Source organism: Atractosteus spatula, unplaced genomic scaffold (genome assembly GCF_055471065.1).
Source record: "Atractosteus spatula isolate fAtrSpa1 unplaced genomic scaffold, fAtrSpa1.hap1 Scaffold_120, whole genome shotgun sequence".
In the NCBI taxonomy this organism is placed as follows: domain Eukaryota; kingdom Metazoa; phylum Chordata; class Actinopteri; order Semionotiformes; family Lepisosteidae; genus Atractosteus; species Atractosteus spatula.
This window is the reverse complement of record NW_028296676.1, coordinates 1-24,240: the sequence shown is the minus strand read 5'-3', so window position 1 is coordinate 24,240 and position 24,240 is coordinate 1. Positions and strand designations below refer to the sequence as shown.

At 52.0% G+C, this 24,240-nt stretch overlaps 1 protein-coding gene across 1 annotated transcript; it reads right to left on the bottom strand.

The window, feature by feature from the left end:
• Nucleotides 1–15,509: 15,509 nt before the first annotated feature.
• LOC148809727 (somatostatin receptor type 5-like) lies at nucleotides 15,510–17,316 on the bottom strand. The gene is made up of 3 exons (XM_088909225.1): nucleotides 16,910–17,316; nucleotides 16,264–16,602; nucleotides 15,510–15,792 (listed from the first exon to the last, which is right to left on the bottom strand). Exons 1-3 carry the CDS (start codon nucleotides 17,314–17,316, stop codon nucleotides 15,510–15,512), a joined length of 1,029 nt encoding a protein of 342 aa, XP_088765351.1.
• Between the last annotated feature and the right edge of the window lie 6,924 nt (nucleotides 17,317–24,240).

The window sequence follows — 24,240 nt, the reverse complement described above, 5'->3', positions numbered from 1 at the left end:
GGTCAATAACCTTTTGTCTCGTTTCATTTGTGTATTCTCTGATCTCCCCCATGTTGACGGATGACTGAGGGTGTTTGGCCTGCGTGTCACCTCATATTCATACCCCAGTGAAACAGGAAGTCATCACTTAAGAGTTCCTAAGCACTCAGGTGGGCTTAAAAGAGGTCATGAATGGGGATATACAGTATGTCAATTCGATTTTGTTCGTAGGGATTTCCAGGGATGCCAATAATTGTGACAACTGTGTTTTGGAGAAAAATGTTATTTTTTTTATAAGGCTTTTTTTTTTTCTGTGAATAATTTGACCTCACTGAAAGGTTAGATTTCTCCCCTATTTTCAGTGTAAGATCAAGCTGATGAACAACAAAGACATTTTTTCCTAGCCTTTTTTGCTCATCTTTACCAAAGGTGCCAATAATTCTGGAGGGCACCATATATACTGACACACACACCCCCTCACACACATAGTGACACAAACACACTGTCACACACCATCAGGGTTACCTCTTCCAATCCTTCTATATAGACATATACTAATATATATACTTTATAGACAAATATGTATATACACTGTATAGACACACGGTACGGTATACTATATATATACACATTTATATATAGACACTCAGGCAGATTGATGGAAAGACAGATACAGAGGCACCTACAGTACACAGATAGATACAACACACAGACAGGTACAGTACACAGCCAGACACCTAGAGTATACAGACAGATACAGCACACAGACAGATACTGTACACAGACACCTACAGTATACAGACAGATACAGCACACAGACAGATACACAGACACCTACAGTATACAGACAGATACAGCACACAGACAGATACACAGACACCTACAGTATACAGACAGATACAGCACACAGACAGATACAGTATACAGACAGATACACACAGACAGACAGGCACACAGACAGACAGGTAGCCCATCGACAGCAGCAAACAGGGGCTTAATTAGCTCACGAAGCCGGAGTGGGAGACAGGAAGAGGGAGTGGAGGCAGAATGCGCTGGATTACGTGTGACAGTTTAAGTGACAGATTACTTCAATTATTTCAATAATGCGGGGATTAGACACGGGCCAAGAGATGGGGTTCGAGTCAGGCTTTGCAGAAGTGAGACAGCTAATTCTGTTATTTGTGAGGAGGCTGAGAGGGATCAGGACATCTATCTGACAGATCATGTTCATAGTCTCCTGGCCTCTTCGACACAGCCATCTGCTGGGTTCCTGGAGTCTGTAAACACACTGACACCCCTCTGTACACACACTGACACCCCTGTACACACACTGACACCCCCTACAGACACTGACACCCCCCGTACACACACTGACACCCCTGTACACACACTGACACCCCCCGTACACACACTGACACCCCTCTGTACACACACAGACACCCCCTACAGACACTGACACCCCCTGTACACACACTGACACCCCCTACAGACACTGACACCCCCTGTACACACACTGACACCCCTGTACACACACTGACACCCCCTACAGACACTGACACTGTATGCAGTCTGTATGGGATGTGTATGGGATCTGTATGGAGTCTGTATGCAGTCTGTATGGGGTCTGTATGCAGTCTGTATGCAGTCTGTATGGGGTCTGTATGGAGTCTGTATGCGGTCTGTATGGGGTCTGTATGGAGTCTGTATGGAGTCTGTATGCAGTCTGTATGCAGTCTGTATGGAGTCTGTATGGAGTCTGTATGGAGTCTGTATGCAGTCTGTATGCAGTCTGTATGGAGTCTGTATGGAGTCTGTATGGGGTCTGTATGCAGTCTGTATGCAGTCTGTATGGAGTCTGTATTGAGTCTGTATGGGGTCTGTATGGAGTCTGTATGGGGTCTGTATGGAGTCTGTATGCAGTCTGTATGCAGTCTGTATGGAGTCTGTATGCAGTCTGTATGCAGTCTGTATGGAGTCTGTATGCAGTCTGTATGCAGTCTGTATGGAGTCTGTATGGGGTCTGTATGGAGTCTGTATGCAGTCTGTATGGAGTCTGTATGCAGTCTGTATGGGATCTGTATGCAGTCTGTATGGAGTCTGTATGGGGTCTGTATGGAGTCTGTATGGAGTCTGTATGCAGTCTGTATGGAGTCTGTATGGGGTCTGTATGGAGTCTGTATGCAGTCTGTATGGGATCTATATGCAGTCTGTATGCAGTCTGTATGGAGTCTGTATGGAGTCTGTATGGGGTCTGTATGGAGTCTGTATGCAGTCTGTATGGAGTCTGTATGGAGTCTGTATGGGGTCTGTATGGAGTCTGTATGCAGTCTGTATGCAGTCTGTATGCAGTCTGTATGGAGTCTGTATGCAGTCTGTATGGGATCTGTATGGAGTCTGTATGGAGTCTGTATGCAGTCTGTATGGAGTCTGTATGGGGTCTGTATGGAGTCTGTATGCAGTCTGTATGCAGTCTGTATGGGATCTGTATGCAGTCTGTATGGAGTCTGTATGGGGTCTGTATGGGGTCTGTATGGAGTCTGTATGCAGTCTGTATGCAGTCTGTGTGGAGTCTGTATGCAGTCTGTATGCAGTCTGTATGGAGTCTGTATGCAGTCTGTATGCGGTCTGTATGCAGTCTGTATGGAGTCTGTATGCAGTCTGTATGGGATCTGTATGCAGTCTGTATGCAGTCTGTATGGAGTCTGTATGGAGTCTGTATGGGGTCTGTATGCAGTCTGTATGCAGTCTGTATGCAGTCTGTATGGGGTCTGTATGGAGTCTGTATGCAGTCTGTATGGAGTCTGTATGGGGTCTGTATGGGGTCTGTATGCAGTCTGTATGCAGTCTGTGTGGAGTCTGTATGCAGTCTGTATGCAGTCTGTATGCAGTCTGTATGGAGTCTGTATGCAGTCTGTATGCAGTCTGTATGCAGTCTGTATGGAGTCTGTATGCAGTCTGTATGCGGTCTGTATGGGGTCTGTATGCAGTCTGTATGCAGTCTGTATGGAGTCTGTATGCAGTCTGTATGGGATCTGTATGGGATCTGTATGGAGTCTGTATGCAGTCTGTATGCAGTCTGTATGGGGTCTGTATGGGGTCTGTATGGAGTCTGTATGCAGTCTGTATGCAGTCTGTATGCGGTCTGTATGGGGTCTGTATGCAGTCTGTATGCAGTCTGTATGGAGTCTGTATGCAGTCTGTATGGAGTCTGTATGCAGTCTGTATGGGATCTGTATGGGATCTGTATGGAGTCTGTATGCAGTCTGTATGGAGTCTGTATGGAGTCTGTATGGGGTCTGTATGGAGTCTGTATGCAGTCTGTATGGAGTCTGTATGCAGTCTGTATGCAGTCTGTATGGAGTCTGTATGCAGTCTGTATGCAGTCTGTATGGAGTCTGTATGGAGTCTGTATGGAGTCTGTATGCAGTCTGTATGGAGTCTGTATGGAGTCTGTATGGAGTCTGTATGCAGTCTGTATGCAGTCTGTATGGAGTCTGTATGGGATCTGTATGGGATCTGTATGGAGTCTGTATGCAGTCTGTATGCAGTCTGTATGGAGTCTGTATGCAGTCTGTATGCAGTCTGTATGGAGTCTGTATGGAGTCTGTATGCAGTCTGTATGGAGTCTGTATGGAGTCTGTATGCAGTCTGTATGCAGTCTGTATGGAGTCTGTATGGGATCTGTATGGGATCTGTATGGAGTCTGTATGCAGTCTGTATGGGGTCTGTATGCAGTCTGTATGGGGTCTGTATGCAGTCTGTATGCAGTCTGTATGGGGTCTGTATGCAGTCTGTATGCAGTCTGTATGGGGTCTGTATGCAGTCTGTATGGAGTCTGTATGCAGTCTGTATGCAGTCTGTATGGGGTCTGTATGCAGTCTGTATGCAGTCTGTATGGGGTCTGTATGGGATCTGACTCCATACAGACCCCCTCCATGTTCCTGCTGACCAGGGGTCTGTTAGCCGTTCACCAGCCATGAGCAGGCCCTGGCTGCGCCGGGTGTGTCCCAGCGCTGCAGTCTGTGTGCGGGGTCTCTGCGAGCCGGGGATTAGCAGGCTGGGCTGCGGATTAGCGCCGCGGATTGATTCCTGGAGCGAGGCCCCTCTCCCTCTAATCCGGTGTCAGATTAACACAGCCCCCGTTTTAACGAGCTGTCTGTAATCAAGCCTGGAAAATTAGCCCAGCGCTGACAGACCGCGCCCGAGACAGCCGTGCTGGGCCACGGCCCTGCTCAACGAGGAGCTGAGGCCTCCTGGGAGGACAGAAGAGAAGGGTGAGGGAGAGGTGTGAAAACACAGAGCACCCCCACACCGCGTGCAGGACTGAGTTAGGCCAATACCCGTTACTAATCAGCACACAGAACACAGCATTGGAATACTGGCTACACCTGAGAAACAGTGAGCACTGCTCCTGCCTCAACACAGCCCTGCTGAGCCAAGAGCTGAGCCCAGAGAGGAGCCCCCTGAGCCAGCTGGTCCTGAGGCTCACTGACCTGAGCCACACCGACACCAGCCAGCCTCAGGACAGCACTGCTAGAATCAAGCACAGCACAGATCACACAGCAATATCTCACACACTGGGACACACACACACAACACTACCTCACCCACTGGGACACACACAGAGAGAGGAGCCCCCTGAGCCAGCTGGTCCTGAGGCTCACCGACCTGAGCCACACCGACACCAGCCAGCCTCAGGACACCACTGCTAGAATCAAGCACAGCACAGATCACACAGCCATATCTCACACACTGGGACACACACACAACACTACCTCACACACTGGGACACACACAGAGAGAGGAGCCCCCTGAGTCAGCTGGTCCTGAGGCTCACTGACCTGAGCCACACCGACACCAGCCAGCCTCAGGACAGCACTGCTAGAATCAAGCACAGCACAGATCACACAGCAATATCTCACACACTGGGACACACACACACAACACTACCTCACCCACTGGGACACACACACACAACACTACCTCACCCACTGGGACACACACACAAACACAACACTACCTCACCCACTGGGAAAATACACACACACACACACACACACACACACACACACACACAACACTACCTTACCCACTGGGACACACACACACAAACACAACACTGCCTCACCCACTGGGACTCACACACAACACTACCTCACCCATTGGGACACACACACAAACACAACATAAACTACAGTACCTTGCCCACAGGGAAACACACACAAACACAGCACTAACAACCCTACCATACCCACTGGGACACACACACAAACGCAAAACAAACAATACCTCACCCACTGAGGCAAACACACAAACACAACACAAATGAGATATCACAGGGAAAAATACCCTAACAATGTACAGGCTCAGTGACCACAATCTGGACATAGAAACTGGACACAGTCCAAAGAGGACAGGCTCAGTGAGTGAGGAACAGTGAGCCTGTCTCTCAATAATAATAATACAGTGTGTGATCTCCTGTCCCAGCCTGAGGAACAGACAGTGAGCCTGTCTCTCAATAATAATAATACAGTGTGTGATCTCCTATCACAGCCTGAGGAACAGTGAGCCTGTCTCTCAATAATAATAATACAGTGTGTGATCTCATGTCACAGCCTGAGGAACAGACAGTGAGCCTGTCTCTCAATAATAATAATACAGTGTGTGATCTCCTGTCCCAGCCTGAGGAACAGACAGTGAGCCTGTCTCTCAATAATAATAATACAGTGTGTGATCTCCTGTCCCAGCCTGAGGAACAGACAGTGAGCCTGTCTCTCAATAATAATAATACAGTGTGTGATCTCCTATCACAGCCTGAGGAACAGTGAGCCTGTCTCTCAATAATAATAATACAGTGTGTGATCTCCTGTCACAGCCTGAGGAACAGACAGTGAGCCTGTCTCTCAATAATAATAATACAGTGTGTGATCTCCTGTCACAGCCTGAGGAACAGTGAGCCTGTCTCTCAATAATAATAATACAGTGTGTGATCTCCTGTCACAGCCTGAGGAACAGACAGTGAGCCTGTCTCTCAATAATAATAATACAGTGTGTGATCTCCTGTCACAGCCTGAGGAACAGACAGTGAGCCTGTCTCTCAATAATAATAATAATAATAATAATAATACAGTGTGTGATCTCCTGTCACAGCCTGAGGAACAGACAGTGAGCCTGTCTCTCAATAATAATAATACAGTGTGTGATCTCCTGTCACAGCCTGAGGAACAGACAGTGAGCCTGTCTCTCAATAATAATAATACAGTGTGTGATCTCCTGTCCCAGCCTGAGGAACAGACAGTGAGCCTGTCTCTCAATAATAATAATACAGTGTGTGATCTCCTGTCACAGCCTGAGGAACAGTGAGCTTGTCTCTCAATAATAATAATACAGTGTGTGATCTCATGAGGAACAGACAGTGGGTCTATGTATTAAAGATGATGATGATGGTTTCTTGTTTTAATTGTTCTACTAATTGTTACTGTTTTGCTAAGAATGCAATTAATTAATCATGCAGTACAGCTCATTAACTCTCAATTATAGAGGCAGAGGGGAAATTAGGAGACAAAGGAGAGGGAAAAAACATTGGAGAAATGGAAAGATACAGAGAGAGATGGGATCACTGGGAGAGGAGGAGATGGAAAGACTGAGATGGTCAATGCTTTGGCTCGACTCCCAGACTGAAAGATGACACTAAATCTGTTAATTCCCTCCCTCTCTCCCACCCGACACTGATCTGGATCAACACCAAACCACCTGTCCATCAGAGCGCCCTGTGACCCAACACACTGACTGACTGGACACTCCAGTACATTAACACTGCACTGAGAGAGAGGGGTTCATACAGACACACTGACTGACTGGACACTCCAGTACATTAACACTGCACTGAGAGAGAGGGGTTCATACAGACACACTGACTGACTGGACACTCCAGTACATTAACACTGCACTGAGAGAGAGGGGTTCATACAGACACACTGACTGACTGGACACTCCAGTACATTAACACTGCACTGAGAGAGAGGGGTTCATACAGACACACTGACTGGACACTCCAGTACATTAACACTGCACTGAGAGAGAGGCGTTCATACAGACACACTGACTGACTGGACACTCCAGTACATTAACACTGCACTGAGAGAGAGGGGTTAATACAGACACACTGACTGACTGGACACTCCAGTACATTAACACTGCACTGAGAGAGAGGGGTTCATACAGACACACTGACTGGACACTCCAGTACATTAACACTGCACTGAGAGAGAGGGGTTCATACAGACACACTGACTGGACACTCCAGTACATTAACACTGCACTGAGAGAGAGGGGTTCATACAGACACACTGACTGACTGGACACTCCAGTACATTAACACTGCACTGAGAGAGAGGGGTTCATACAGACACACTGACTGACTGGACACTCCAGTACATTAACACTGCACTGAGAGAGAGGGGTTCATACAGACACACTGACTGACTGGACACTCCAGTACATTAACACTGCACTGAGAGAGAGGGGGTTCATACAGACACACTGACTGGACACTCCAGTACATTAACACTGCACTGAGAGAGAGGGGTTAATACAGACACACTGACTGACTGGGTACTCCAGTACATTAACACTGCACTGAGAGAGAGGGGTTCATACAGACACACTGACTGACTGGACACTCCAGTACATTAACACTGCACTGAGAGAGAGGGGGTTCATACAGACACACTGACTGGACACTCCAGTACATTAACACTGCACTGAGAGAGAGGGGTTCATACAGACACACTGACTGACTGGACACTCCAGTACATGAACACTGCACTGAGAGAGAGGGGTTCATACAGACACACTGACTGGACACTCCAGTACATTAACACTGCACTGAGAGAGAGGGGTTCATACAGACACACTGACTGACTGGACACTCCAGTACATTAACACTGCACTGAGAGAGAGGGGTTCATACAGACACACTGACTGACTGGACACTCCAGTACATGAACACTGCACTGAGAGAGAGGGGTTCATACAGACACACTGACTGGACACTCCAGTACATTAACACTGCACTGAGAGAGAGGGGTTCATACAGACACACTGACTGACTGGACACTCCAGTACATTAACACTGCACTGAGAGAGAGGGGTTCATACAGACACACTGACTGACTGGACACTCCAGTACATTAACACTGCACTGAGAGAGAGGGGTTCATACAGACACACTGACTGACTGGACACTCCAGTACATTAACACTGCACTGAGAGAGAGGGGTTCATACAGACACACTGACTGACTGGACACTCCAGTACATTAACACTGCACTGAGAGAGAGGGGTTCATACAGACACACTGACTGACTGGACACTCCAGTACATTAACACTGCACTGAGAGAGAGGGGTTCATACAGACACACTGACTGGACACTCCAGTACATTAACACTGCACTGAGAGAGAGGGGTTCATACAGACACACTGACTGGACACTCCAGTACATTAACACTGCACTGAGAGAGAGGGGTTCATACAGACACACTGACTGACTGGACACTCCAGTACATTAACACTGCACTGAGAGAGAGGGGTTCATACAGACACACTGACTGACTGGACACTCCAGTACATTAACACTGCACTGAGAGAGAGGGGTTCATACAGACACACTGACTGACTGGACACTCCAGTACATTAACACTGCACTGAGAGAGAGGGGTTCATACAGACACACTGACTGACTAAGTGTTCCACATGTAGAACTTTGGTGCAGTACCAATTATGTCCAGCTGATGGCAGCATTTGACAAGGCCTGCCCTGCTCCCTCTCTCTCCCCTACTGTCTCGTTAGAGAAATTGAAAATTTGTTACTGAGTTGATGTCGAGTTCCCATTAATGGCAAATCTGTGTTCTATTAAAATCCAATTATGCAGGGGAGTCATTTCGATTCATTAGCACATCACTGACTCCAAGAGCTAATTTCACAGACACCTGACACGGGAGGAGGAGAGAAAGAGAGAGGGATTGAGAGAGAGAGTTAGAGGGAGAGGAAGAGAGAGATAGAGGACTAGAGAGAGAGGGAGAGAGGGATAGAGAGAGGGAGAGAGAGGTCGAGAGAGATGGGTCGAGAGAGAGAGAGAGAAAGGTATAGAAGGATAGAGAGAGATAAAGGGAGAGAGAGGGATCGAGAGAGAGATAGAGGGAAAGAGAGAGGGATAGAGGAAGAGAGAGGGATAAAGAGACTGGGATAGAGATAGAGGGAGAGAGAGCGATAGAGAGAGATAGAGGGATAGAGTGATCGAGGGAGGGACAGATAGATACTAGGAGACAAAGGGATGGACAGAGAGAGAGAGAGAGAGAGAGATTTAATAAAGAATATTAAAGTATTGGCTACACCTAAAAACCAGTGACCAAAACTCCTACCACCACAAAGCCCTGCTGAGCCAAGAGCTGAGCCCAGAGAGGAGCCCCCTGAGCCAGCTGGTCCTGAGGCTCACCGACCTGAGCCACACCGACACCAGCCAGCCTCAGGACACCACTGCTAGAATCAAGCACAGCACAGATCACACAGCAATATCTCACACACTGGGACACACACACAACACTACCTCACACACTGGGACACACACAGAGAGAGGAGCCCCCTGAGCCAGCTGGTCCTGAGGCTCACTGACCTGAGCCACACCGACACCAGCCAGCCTCAGGACACCACTGCTAGAATCAAGCACAGCACAGATCACACAGCAATATCTCACACACTGGGACACACACACAACACTACCTCACACACTGGGACACACACAGAGAGAGGAGCCCCCTGAGCCAGCTGGTCCTGAGGCTCACCGACCTGAGCCACACCAACACCAGCCAGCCTCAGGACAGCACTGCTAGAATCAAGCACAGCACAGATCACACAGCAATATCTCACACACTGGGACACACACACAACACTACCTCACACACTGGGACACACACAGAGAGAGGAGCCCCCTGAGCCAGCTGGTCCTGAGGCTCACTGACCTGAGCCACACCGACACCAGCCAGCCTCAGGACAGCACTGCTAGAATCAAGCACAGCACAGCACAGATCACACAGCAATATCTCACACACTGGGACACACACACAACACTACCTCACACACTGGGACACACACAGAGAGAGGAGCCCCCTGAGCCAGCTGGTCCTGAGGCTCACTGACCTGAGCCACACCGACACCAGCCAGCCTCAGGACAGCACTGCTAGAATCAAGCACAGCACAGCACAGATCACACAGCAATATCTCACACACTGGGACACACACACAACACTACCTCACACACTGGGACACACACAGAGAGAGGAGCCCCCTGAGCCAGCTGGTCCTGAGGCTCACTGACCTGAGCCACACCGACACCAGCCAGCCTCAGGACAGCACTGCTAGAATCAAGCACAGCACAGATCACACAGCCATATCTCACACACTGGGACACACACACACAAACACAACATAAACTGGAATGCTACAGAACCCTAAACAGACAATACACACTAGCCAAATATTTGACCAAGATAAGAAACAACAAACAGAAACAGACCCTGATGAAGTACAGGCTCAGTGACCACAGCCTGGCCATAGAAACTGGGTGACACAGGCAGAGCTGGCTGCCCAGAGAGGACAGGCTCAGTGACCACAGCCTGGACACAGACACTGGACACAGACAGACCTGGCTGTCCAGAGAGGACAGGCTGTGCTCCCACTGCCAGCGGGGAGAAATAGAGACAGAGGTGCACTTCCTACTGCACTGTGACAGATACTCTGGGATTAGAGAAACATTCTTCCCGAAATTCAGAAATCTAATCCCAGAGTTCCCACACCTACCAAAATCACAACGGGTCCCAATCCTACTGGGAGAGGGAGGAGGGAACTCAGTGGAACTGGCAGCCCAGTATGTGATCTCCTGTCACAGCCTGAGGAACAGTGAGTCTGTCTCCCAATAATGCTCCAGCCGCCTACAGTATATGTCAATATTTTATGATATGTCTTTGTTGTAAAATGTCTGTAGATTTTATTTTACTTCTATTTTTTGTTTTGTTCCATGTTAATTTTATTATTTTCATTTGCTTTGGCGACACTGATTGTACCCATCGGTCATGCTAATAAAGCACCTTGAACTGAACTGAAATAGAGGTTGGAGAGAGAGACAGGAGCCGGAGGAGAGAGAGAGACATGAGCAGGAAGAGAGATGGGGACAGGAGCTGGAGGAGAGAGAGAGAGACAGGAGCAGGAGGAGAGAGAGACAGGAGCAGGAGGAGAGAGAGACAGGAGCTGGAGGAGAGAGGAAGACAGAAGCAGGAGGAGAGGGAAACAAGCAGGAGGAGAGAGGGAGACAGAAGCAGGAGGAGAGGGAGACAGAAGCAGGAGGAGAGAGGGAGACAGAAGCAGGAGGAGAGGGAGACAGAAGCAGGAGGAGAGAGGGAGACAGGGGCAGGAGGAGAGAGAGAGAAGCAGGAGGAGAGAGGGAGACAGGAGCTGGAGGAGAGAGAGAGAGACAGGGGCAGGAGGAGAGAGAGAGATCAGGGCTCTGAGGAGTGTGTGGGCTTTATAAACCTCCTCTCTCCCCTCACCCTTCTCTCTCCCTGCTATTATTAGTGTTCCTGTTACTTAGCAACTTGGGCCGACAGATTGGAAACACCATGTTTCTGTCTGTTTGTGGGGGATTTCTGTATGGAGATATACATAATCACATCTCTCCAGACGCCCCTGCAACAGTGTACAGCACTGTCTCTGAGAGACAGTTCTGGACACACAGTGTGTGTGTGTATACAGTGTGTCCAGTAAGACTCTGTACAGGTGTGTGTGTGTGTACAGTGTGTCCAGTAAGAATCTGTACAGGTGTGTGTGTGTGTGTATACAGTGTGTCCAGTAAGAGTCTGTACAGGTGTGCATTTGTGTGTGTGTGTGTGTACAGTGTGTCCAGTAAGAGTCTGTACAGGGGTGTGTGTGTATATATACAGTGTGTCCAGTAAGAGTCTGTACAGGTGTGTGTGTGTGTGTGTGTGTGTGTGTGTGTGTGTGTGTGTGTGTGTGTGTGTGTCCAGTAAGAATCTTTACAGGTGTGTGTGTGTATACACTGTGTCTCATCAGAGTCTGTACAGGTGTGTGTGTGTGTATACTGTATGTGTGTGTATACAGTATGTCCAGTAAGAGTTTGTACAGGTGTGTGTGTATACAGTGTGTTGGCTCTTGTGTGTGTACAGGTGTGTTTACAGTGTACAGGTGTGTGTGTGTATACAGTGTGTACAGGTGTGTATACAGTGTGTACAGGTGTGTGTGTGGACAGGTGTGTTTACAGTTTACAGGTGTGTGTGTGTATAAAGTGAGTACAGGTGTGTGTGTATACAGTGTGTGTGTGTATACAGTGTGTACAGGTGTGTGTGTGTATACAGTGAGTACAGGTGTGTTTACAGTGTACAGGTGTGTGTGTGTGTATACAGTGAGTACAGGTGTGTATGTATACAGTGTGTACAGGTGTGTTTACAGTGTACAGGTGTGTGTGTGTATATACAGTGTGTACAGGTGTGTTTACAGTGTACAGGTGTGTCTGTGTATACAGTGTGTACAGGTGTGTTTACAGTGTACAGGTGTGTGTGTGTATACAGTGAGTACAGGTGTGTGTGTGTACAGTGTGTACAGGTGTGTGTGTGTATACAGTGAGTACAGGTGTGTTTACAGTGTACAGGTGTGTGTGTGTGTATACAGTGAGTACAGGTGTGTGTGTGTACAGTGTGTACAGGTGTGTGTGTGTGTATACAGTGAGTACAGGTGTGTTTACAGTGTACAGGTGTGTGTGTGTGTATACAGTGAGTACAGGTGTGTTTACAGTGTACAGTGTCTCCAGTAAGAGACATGGAGAAGAATGTGTTTCTGAACACAAAGAGACAAATTCCCTGAGATGTGTGGACTTGTTTCAGGAAGCATTCGGTGCCGCAGTGCTGAGGATTATACAATTTCCTTGAAAGTTTAATCCCCAACTCAGCAGGAGACTTCACAGTTTCAGGCATTTCACTGGAGGGATACTACCAAACAAGACACACAGGGAAGATAAAAGCACTCACATACATACGAATACAGCACACACTGGGACACACAAAAAATGGCACTGATACGTTTTGAGACACATACAAACAGAACCACAACAATACACTGCAGGATACACAGACACACATACCCACAGATCCACATTGATATAATGACAGATACACAAACCCACACTCATGTACCACTGACACACAAACATATCCACTCAGACCCTCACTGATATATTCCCACACATATACACAGACACACACTGATAGACTCATGATACGCCTATACACACAGATACACTGGTACACAGATACACACTGATACACAAAGATACAGATATACTCACAACACTACTCAGTAGCTCAGTGTTGGCACCACCCCCAGTACAGGAGACACACTGAGACCCCACCCCCTGTACAGGAGAAACGCTGAGACCCCACCCCCAGTACAGGAGACACACTGAGACCCCACCCACAGTACAGGAGACACACCGAGACCCCACCCCCTGTACAAGAGAAATGCTGAGACCCCACCCCCAGTACAGGAGAAACGCTGAGACCCCACCACCCTGTACAGGAGACACACTGAGACCCTGCCCCCCCCAGTAAAGGAGACACACTGAGACCCCACCCCCAGTCACAGGAGACACTCTGAGACCCCACCCCCAGTCACAGGAGACACTCTGAGACCCCACCCCCAGTCACAGGAGACACTCTGAGACCCCACCCCCAGTCACAGGAGACACACTGAGACCCCACCCCCAGTCACAGGAGACACTCTGAGACCCAGTACAGGAGACACACTGAGACCCCACCCCCAGTCACAGGAGACACACTGAGACCCCACCCCCAGTCACAGGAGACACTCTGAGACCCCACCCCCAGTACAGGAGACACACTGAGACCCCACCCCCAGTCACAGGAGACACACTGAGACCCCACCCCCAGTCACAGGAGACACTCTGAGACCCCACCCCCAGTACAGGAGACACACTGAGACCCCACCCCCAGTCACAGGAGACACACTGAGACCCCACCCCCAGTCACAGGAGACACTCTGAGACCCCACCCCCAGTCACAGGAGACACTCTGAGACCCAGTACAGGAGACACACTGAGACCCCACCCCCAGTCACAGGAGACACACTGAGACCCCACCCCCAGTACAGGAGACACACTGAGACCCCACCCCCAGTCACAGGAGACACACTGAGACCCCACCCCCAGTCACAGGAGACACACTGAGACCCAGTACAGGAGACACACTGAGACCCCACCCCCAGTACAGGAGACACACTGAGACCCACAGGAGACTTCTTTACTCCTTCAGAGATGTCTGGGCTCCTGAGAAGCGTCAGAAGCCATGCTGGTCCTCTTACCTCTCTGCCCTTCTGCCAGTCAGACACACGTCTCTGAAACCTCTCCACTCGTTCACAGATTGGAGCCAAGCCCACCTCACCTCTCCTCCCCGTGTGAAAGTAACAGCGATAGCTCAGAGCAAGAACGACAGCCGCCTGTGAGCAGGTCATGTTAGATCTTTTTAATATCTTCATACTTCGTGACATGAGTAGACATTTGAAAAGCATCAGTCACTGAATCAGTGTAACATTATGTGAGGGTGTCAGTCAGTCAGTCAGTGTGTCAGTGTGTCAGGGTGTCAGTCAGTCAGAGAGCCAGGGTGTCAGTCAGTCAGTCAGTCAGTCAGTGTGTCAGTGTGTCAGGGTGTCAGTCAGTCAGAGAGCCAGGGTGTCAGTCAGTCAGTGTGTCAGTGTCTCAATGTCTAAGTGTGTCAGTGTGTCAGGGTGTCAGTCAGTCAGAGATCCAGTGTTTCAGGGTGTCAGGGTGTCAGTCAGTGTGTGAGTGTCTCAATGTCTAAGTGTGTCAGTGTGTCAGGCTGTCAGTGTGTCAGGGAGTCAGGGAGTCAGTCAGTGTGTCAGTGTGTCAGGGTGTCAGGGTGTCAGTCAGTCAGAGAGCCAGGGTGTCAGTCAGTCAGTGTGTCAGTGTGTCAGGGTGTCAGTCAGTCAGAGAGCCAGGGTGTCAGTCAGTCAGTGTGTCAGTGTCTCAATGTCTAAGTGTGTCAGTGTGTCAGGGTGTCAGTCAGTCAGAGATCCAGTGTTTCAGGGTGTCAGGGTGTCAGTCAGTGTGTGAGTGTCTCAATGTCTAAGTGTGTCAGTGTGTCAGGCTGTCAGTGTGTCAGGGAGTCAGTCAGTGTGTCAGTGTGTCAGGGTGTCAGGGTGTCAGTCAGTGTGTCAGTGTCTCAATGTCTCAGTGTGTCAGGGTGTCAGTCAGTGTGTCAGGGTGTCAGGGTGTCAATCAGTCACTGTGTCAGTGTGTCAGTCAGTGTCTCAGTGTGTCAGGGTGTCAGGGTGTCAGTCAGTGTGTCAGTGTGTCAGTCAGTGTCTCAGTGTGTCAGGGTGTCAGGGTGTCAGTCAGTGTGTCAGTGTGTCAGGGTGTCAGGGTGTCAGTCAAGGCGGGGCGAATCGAGGGGGGCCCTCCTGCACTCTCAGCGGGGCGACTCGAGGGGGGCCCCAGCAGCTCTTGCTCAGAGGGAGCAGGGCGCGCAGCTGCCGCAGGGCGGGGCGGGACAGCAGGAAGTAGAGGGGCGGGTTCCAGCAGGGCGCCAGGCAGATGAGCAGGATGGCCGTGAGCGAGCCCACCTCCCACAGCAGAGACACTGAGGGGGGGGGCTCCTCGGAGGAGGGGGTGCTGGGGGCAGGGGCAAGGTGCTTGGGGGGCAGTAAGGGGGGGCTGCAAGGGGCAGCGGGGGAGGCGAAGGGGGGAACTGAGGAGGGGTTTCGAGGGGCAGCGGGGGAGGTGAAAGGGCAGGGGGGAGCTGAGGGGGGACTGCGAGGCTCAGCTGGGGAGGTGAAGGAGGAGGGGGGGGCTGAGGGGGGACTGTGAGGGGCAGCGGGGGAGGTGAAAGGGCAGGGGGGAGCTGAGGGGGGACTGCGAGGCTCAGCTGGGGAGGTGAAGGAGGAGGGGGGGGCTGAGGGGGGACTGTGAGGGGCAGCGGGGGAGGTGAAAGGGCAGGGGGGAGCTGAGGGGGGACTGCGAGGCTCAGCTGGGGAGGTGAAGGAGGAGGGGGGAGCTGAGGGGGGACTGTGAGGGGCAGCGGGGGAGGTGAAGTGGGGGGCTGAGGGGGGGCTGTGAGGGGCAGCGGTTGGGGTGAAGGGGGTGGGCAGGAGCTCCAGGGGGTCGGGGGGCTCCAGCGGCGGAGGCAGGTTGACGAACTCCAGGGCGTAGTAGGGCAGCCAGCTGAGCGCGAAGGCCAGCGTGGAGCCGATCAGCAGCGCGGTGGCCTTCTTGTTGCGGCGGGCGGCGGTGAAGGTCGTGCCCCCCGGCGTGGGCGCGTGGCGCAGGTGCCGCACGATGCGGCCGCAGTTCACCGCGATGGTCACCAGCGGCGCCACGTAGTAGACCAGGAAGGCCGGCACCAGGAAGCCCAGCCACTGGCCCCGCCCCACCGCCCAGGTGCAGTGGCTGTCAAACTGGACATAGGTGACCTTCGGCAGGGCCATCGTCACGGCGACCAGCCAGATCACCGCCAGCACCGCCGCGCTGAGACAGAGGACATCAGTCAGATGAGCTGCACGGCCTTTGACCCTCACAGACCAGCTCTGCATGACCTTTGACCCTCACAGAGCAGCCCTGCATGACCTCTGCCCCTGACACACCATCTCTGCATGACCTTTGACCCTCACAGACCATCTCTGCGTGACCCTTGACCTTCACAGTGCAGCCCTGCATGACCTCTGCCCCTGCCAGAACAGCGAGACGTGTCTCCCCCCCACCACCACTGCAGTCACAGCTGGCTAGCACACCTGCGCCCCCTGCACCCTCGACCCGGCGCCCCGCCCTCACTCACAGGTGCCAAGGCCGCAGCGGGGGGCTGGCGGGCGCGGTGACGATGCGGTGCCGCAGCACGGACATGGCGGCCAGGCTGAAGATGTCCACGCCGGCGGTCAGCGAGGTGGAGAAGGCCAGGAAGACGCAGGTGTGGCCGCCTAGGCGCCAGCCGCGGCCGGCCGCGGTCAGCAGCACGCAGGGCAGTGCCAGCAGCGCGCCCAGGTCCGCCAGGCTCAGGTTGAGCAGCAGGACGGAGCTGGGCCGGGCCCGGCGCTGGCGCTGGCGCAGCAGCACCAGCCAGACCAGCAGGTGGCCCCCCACCCCAGCCAGCAGCGCCAGCACGCTGAACAGCGGCAGCACCAGCGAGAAGGAGATGGTGGTGTCGGCCGAGACTGACTCAAAAAGCAGGTTCACTATCGCGGGCATCCTGAGCGACCTGAGAGAGAGACAGGGAGAGAAGAAGACAGGGCGTGAGAGAGAGAGATGGTGGTGTCGGCCGAGACTGACTCAAAAAGCAGGTTCACTATCGCGGGCATCCTGAGCGACCTGAGAGAGAGACAGGGAGAGAGGGAGAGACAGGGAGTGAGAGAGACAGATGGTAGTGTCGGCCGAGACCAACACGAAGAGCAGGTTCACTAAAGTGGGCATCCTGAGCCACCTGAGAGAGAGACAGGGAGAGAGGGAGACATGGAGAGAGAGAGGGAGACAGGGAGTGAGAGAGAGAGAGACAGGGAGTGAGAGAGAGAGACAGGGAGTGAGAGAGACAGATGGTGGTGTCAGCCGAGACTGACACGAAGAGCAGGTTTACTATCGCGGGCATCCTGAGCCACCTGAGAAAGAGACAGGGAGAGAGAGAGAGACAGGGAGTGAGAGAGAGAGATGGTGGTGTCAGCCGAGACCGAGATGAAGAGCAGGTTTACTATCGTGGGCATCCTGAGCCACCTGAGAGAGAGACAGGGAGAGAGGGAGACAGGGAGAGAGAGAGGGAGACAGGGAGTGAGAGAGAGAGAGAGAGACAGGGAGTAAGAGAGGGAGACGGGTAGAGAGAGGGAGACAGAGGGAGAGAGGAAGATGGGGACAGAAAGGGACAGAGAGAGGTAGGTAGGAAAAGAGAGAGGGGATGGACAGAAGGAGAGAAAGTGTGATTGATGATTAATGATGCCGATCAAAATAATTCCACCAAAACTTAAATGTTGATACCAATACCGTGTACTAGTGTGTAGCTTCTAGTTTAAATTAATTCAAAGGAATACCAAGTCCAGTGCTTTAATTAGTCCAGAGTCTCATAATCAATCGAGTGTGATAAATAGTCCAGGTTTTAATTAATCCAGCATGCAAACTAGTCCAGTGTTTTAATCAATCCAGCGCGACGGTAAATTGAATGTCTTAATTACTCCTTTGAGATAATTAGTCCAGTGTCCTGAGTAATCCAGCACAGAAGACAGCCCAAGTCCATATGAATCCAGCAGGAAAATCAGTGAAGAAAGTTGAGATATGAACACACAACTCTTCCAGCAACTCTGGCAGTATGAATGATTCTGTCCCTTGCTCTCATCTCTCTATCCATCTCTCTCTCCCTCCTCCCCTCTGCCTTCTGCATTTCCTTAACTACTGATGAATGTAATTATGGTCACCAGCTGTTCATTTAAAAGGTCAAGAAGAGGCAGAAGGCTGATACACACTGCTGACACTGACAGACAGGTACCCAGAGAGAGAGAGACAGAGAGCAGACACAGACACACACCGCTGACACTGACAGACAGGTACCCAGAGAGAGACAGACAGAGAGCAGACACAGACACACACCGCTGACACTGACAGACAGGTACCCAGAGAGAGACAGACAGAGAGCAGACACAGACACACACCGCTGACACTGACAGACAGGTACCCGGAGAGAGACAGACAGAGAGCAGACACAGACACACACCGCTGACACTGACAGACAGGTACGCAGAGAGAGACAGACAGAGAGCAGACACAGACACACACCGCTGACACTGACAGACAGGTACCCAGAGAGAGACAGACAGAGAGCAGACACAGACACACACCGCTGACACTGACAGACAGGTACCCAGAGAGAGACAGACAGAGAGCAGACACAGACACACACCGCTGACACTGACAGACAGGTACCCAGAGAGAGACAGACAGAGAGCAGACACAGACACACACCGCTGACACTGACAGACAGGTACGCAGAGAGAGACAGACAGAGAGCAGACACAGACACACACCGCTGACACTGACAGACAGGTACCCAGAGAGAGACAGACAGAGAGCAGACACAGACACACACCGCTGACACTGACAGACAGGTACCCGGAGAGAGACAGACAGAGAGCAGACACAGACACACACACCGCTGACACTGACAGACAGGTACCCAGAGAGAGACAGACAGAGAGCAGACACAGACACACACCGCTGACACTGACAGACAGGTACCCAGAGAGAGACAGACAGAGAGCAGACACAGACACACACCGCTGACACTGACAGACAGGTACGCAGAGAGAGACAGACAGAGAGCAGACACAGACACACACCGCTGACACTGACAGACAGGTACCCAGAGAGAGACAGACAGAGAGCAGACACAGACACACACCGCTGATACTGACAGACAGGTACCCAGAGAGAGACAGACAGAGAGCAGACACAGACACACACCGCTGACACTGACAGACAGGTACCCGGAGAGAGACAGACAGAGAGCAGACACAGACACACACCGCTGACACTGACAGACAGGTACCCGGAGAGAGACAGACAGAGAGCAGACACAGACACACACCGCTGACACTGACAGACAGGTACCCGGAGAGAGACAGACAGAGAGCAGACACAGACACACACCGCTGACACTGACAGACAGGTACCCAGAGAGAGACAGACAGAGAGCAGACACAGACACACACCGCTGACACTGACAGACAGGTACCCGGAGAGAGACAGACAGAGAGCAGACACAGACACACACCGCTGATACTGACAGACAGGTACCCAGAGAGAGACAGACAGAGAGCAGACACAGACACACACCGCTGACACTGACAGACAGGTACCCGGAGAGAGACAGACAGAGAGCAGACACAGACACACACCGCTGACACTGACAGACAGGTACCCAGAGAGAGACAGACAGAGAGCAGACACAGACACACACCGCTGACACTGACAGACAGGTACCCAGAGAGAGACAGACAGAGAGCAGACACAGACACACACCGCTGACACTGACAGACAGGTACCCAGAGAGAGACAGACAGAGAGCAGACACAGACACACACCGCTGACACTGACAGACAGGTACCCAGAGAGAGACAGACAGAGAGCAGACACAGACACACACCGCTGACACTGACAGACAGGTACCCAGAGAGAGACAGACAGAGAGCAGACACAGACACACACCGCTGACACTGACAGACAGGTACCCAGAGAGAGACAGACAGAGAGCAGACACAGACACACACCGCTGACACTGACAGACAGGTACCCAGAGAGAGACAGACAGAGAGCAGACACAGACACACACCGCTGACACTGACAGACAGGTACCCAGAGAGAGACAGACAGAGAGCAGACACAGACACACACCGCTGACACTGACAGACAGGTACCCAGAGAGAGACAGACAGAGAGCTGACACAGACACACACCGCTGACACTGACAGACAGGTACCCAGAGAGAGACAGACAGAGAGCAGACACAGACACACACCGCTGACACTGACAGACAGGTACCCAGAGAGAGACAGACAGAGAGCAGACACAGACACACACCGCTGACACTGACAGACAGGTACCCAGAGAGAGACAGACAGAGAGCAGACACAGACACACACCGCTGACACTGACAGACAGGTACCCAGAGAGAGACAGACAGAGAGCAGACACAGACACACACCGCTGATACTGACAGACAGGTACCCAGAGAGAGACAGACAGAGAGCAGACACAGACACACACCGCTGACACTGACAGACAGGTACGCAGAGAGAGACAGACAGAGAGCAGACACAGACACACACCGCTGACACTGACAGACAGGTACGCAGAGAGAGACAGACAGAGAGCAGACACAGACACACACTGCTGACACTGACAGACAGGTACCCAGAGAGAGACAGACAGAGAGCAGACACAGACACACACCGCTGACACTGACAGACAGGTACCCAGAGAGAGACAGACAGAGAGCAGACACAGACACACACCGCTGACACTGACAGACAGGTACGCAGAGAGAGACAGACAGAGAGCAGACACAGACACACACCGCTGACACTGACAGACAGGTACCCAGAGAGAGACAGACAGAGAGCAGACACAGACACACACCGCTGACACTGACAGACAGGTACCCAGAGAGAGACAGACAGAGAGCAGACACAGACACACACCGCTGACACTGACAGACAGGTACCCGGAGAGAGACAGACAGAGAGCAGACACAGACACACACCGCTGACACTGACAGACAGGTACGCAGAGAGAGACAGACAGAGAGCAGACACAGACACACACCGCTGACACTGACAGACAGGTACCCAGAGAGAGACAGACAGAGAGCAGACACAGACACACACCGCTGACACTGACAGACAGGTACCCAGAGAGAGACAGACAGAGAGCAGACACAGACACACACCGCTGACACTGACAGACAGGTACCCAGAGAGAGACAGACAGAGAGCAGACACAGACACACACCGCTGACACTGACAGACAGGTACGCAGAGAGAGACAGACAGAGAGCAGACACAGACACACACCGCTGACACTGACAGACAGGTACCCAGAGAGAGACAGACAGAGAGCAGACACAGACACACACCGCTGACACTGACAGACAGGTACCCAGAGAGAGACAGACAGAGAGCAGACACAGACACACACCGCTGACACTGACAGACAGGTACGCAGAGAGAGACAGACAGAGAGCAGACACAGACACACACCGCTGACACTGACAGACAGGTACCCAGAGAGAGACAGACAGAGAGCAGACACAGACACACACCGCTGACACTGACAGACAGGTACCCAGAGAGAGACAGACAGAGAGCAGACACAGACACACACCGCTGACACTGACAGACAGGTACGCAGAGAGAGACAGACAGAGAGCAGACACAGACACACACCGCTGACACTGACAGACAGGTACGCAGAGAGAGACAGACAGAGAGCAGACACAGACACACACCGCTGACACTGACAGACAGGTACCCAGAGAGAGACAGACAGAGAGCAGACACAGACACACACCGCTGACACTGACAGACAGGTACCCGGAGAGAGACAGACAGAGAGCAGACACAGACACACACCGCTGACACTGACAGACAGGTACGCAGAGAGAGACAGACAGAGAGCAGACACAGACACACACCGCTGACACTGACAGACAGGTACCCAGAGAGAGACAGACAGAGAGCAGACACAGACACACACCGCTGACACTGACAGACAGGTACCCAGAGAGAGACAGACAGAGAGCAGACACAGACACACACCGCTGACACTGACAGACAGGTACCCAGAGAGAGACAGACAGAGAGCAGACACAGACACACACCGCTGATACTGACAGACAGGTACCCAGAGAGAGACAGACAGAGAGCAGACACAGACACACACCGCTGACACTGACAGACAGGTACCCAGAGAGAGACAGACAGAGAGCAGACACAGACACACACCGCTGATACTGACAGACAGGTACCCAGAGAGAGACAGACAGAGAGCAGACACAGACACACACCGCTGACACTGACAGACAGGTACCCAGAGAGAGACAGACAGAGAGCAGACACAGACACACACCGCTGACACTGACAGACAGGTACCCAGAGAGAGACAGACAGAGAGCAGACACAGACACACACCGCTGACACTGACAGACAGGTACCCAGAGAGAGACAGACAGAGAGCAGACACAGACACACACCGCTGATACTGACAGACAGGTACCCAGAGAGAGACAGACAGAGAGCAGACACAGACACACACCGCTGACACTGACAGACAGGTACGCAGAGAGAGACAGACAGAGAGCAGACACAGACACACACCGCTGACACTGACAGACAGGTACGCAGAGAGAGACAGACAGAGAGCAGACACAGACACACACCGCTGACACTGACAGACAGGTACCCGGAGAGAGACAGACAGAGAGCAGACACAGACACACACGCTGACACTGACAGACAGGTACCCGGAGAGAGACAGACAGAGAGCAGACACAGACACACACCGCTGACACTGACAGACAGGTACCCGGAGAGAGACAGACAGAGAGCAGACACAGACACACACCGCTGACACTGACAGACAGGTACCCGGAGAGAGACAGACAGAGAGCAGACACAGACACACACCGCTGACACTGACAGACAGGTACCCGGAGAGAGACAGACAGAGAGCAGACACAGACACACACCGCTGACACTGACAGACAGGTACCCGGAGAGAGACAGACAGAGAGCAGACACAGACACACACCGCTGACACTGACAGACAGGTACCCGGAGAGAGACAGACAGAGAGCAGACACAGACACACACCGCTGACACTGACAGACAGGTACCCGGAGAGAGACAGACAGAGAGCAGACACAGACACACACCGCTGACACTGACAGACAGGTACCCAGAGAGAGACAGACAGAGAGCAGACACAGACACACACCGCTGACACTGACAGACAGGTACCCAGAGAGAGACAGACAGAGAGCAGACACAGACACACACCGCTGACACTGACAGACAGGTACCCAGAGAGAGACAGACAGAGAGCAGACACAGACACACACCGCTGATACTGACAGACAGGTACCCAGAGAGAGACAGACAGAGAGCAGACACAGACACACACCGCTGACACTGACAGACAGGTACCCAGAGAGAGACAGACAGAGAGCAGACACAGACACACACCGCTGACACTGACAGACAGGTACCCAGAGAGAGACAGACAGAGAGCAGACACAGACACACACCGCTGACACTGACAGACAGGTACGCAGAGAGAGACAGACAGAGAGCAGACACAGACACACACCGCTGACACTGACAGACAGGTACGCAGAGAGAGACAGACAGAGAGCAGACACAGACACACACCGCTGACACTGACAGACAGGTACCCGGAGAGAGACAGACAGAGAGCAGACACAGACACACACCGCTGACACTGACAGACAGGTACCCGGAGAGAGACAGACAGAGAGCAGACACAGACACACACCGCTGACACTGACAGACAGGTACCCGGAGAGAGACAGACAGAGAGCAGACACAGACACACACCGCTGACACTGACAGACAGGTACCC

Excerpts from the sequence above, each read along its gene's own strand:
- LOC148809727 (XM_088909225.1), bottom strand. The coding sequence starts at position 17,316 with ATGCCCGCGATAGTGAACCTGCTTTTTGAGTCAGTCTCGGCCGACACC. Across the intron at positions 16,603-16,909 it reads CCGCTGCGGCCTTGGCACCT|CGCGGCGGTGCTGGCGGTGA; the intron begins GTGAGTGAGGGC and ends CCTCTGTCTCAG. Across the intron at positions 15,793-16,263 it reads GCCCTGGAGTTCGTCAACCT|CCCCCCCTTACTGCCCCCCA; the intron begins GCCTCCGCCGCT and ends TGCCCCTTGCAG.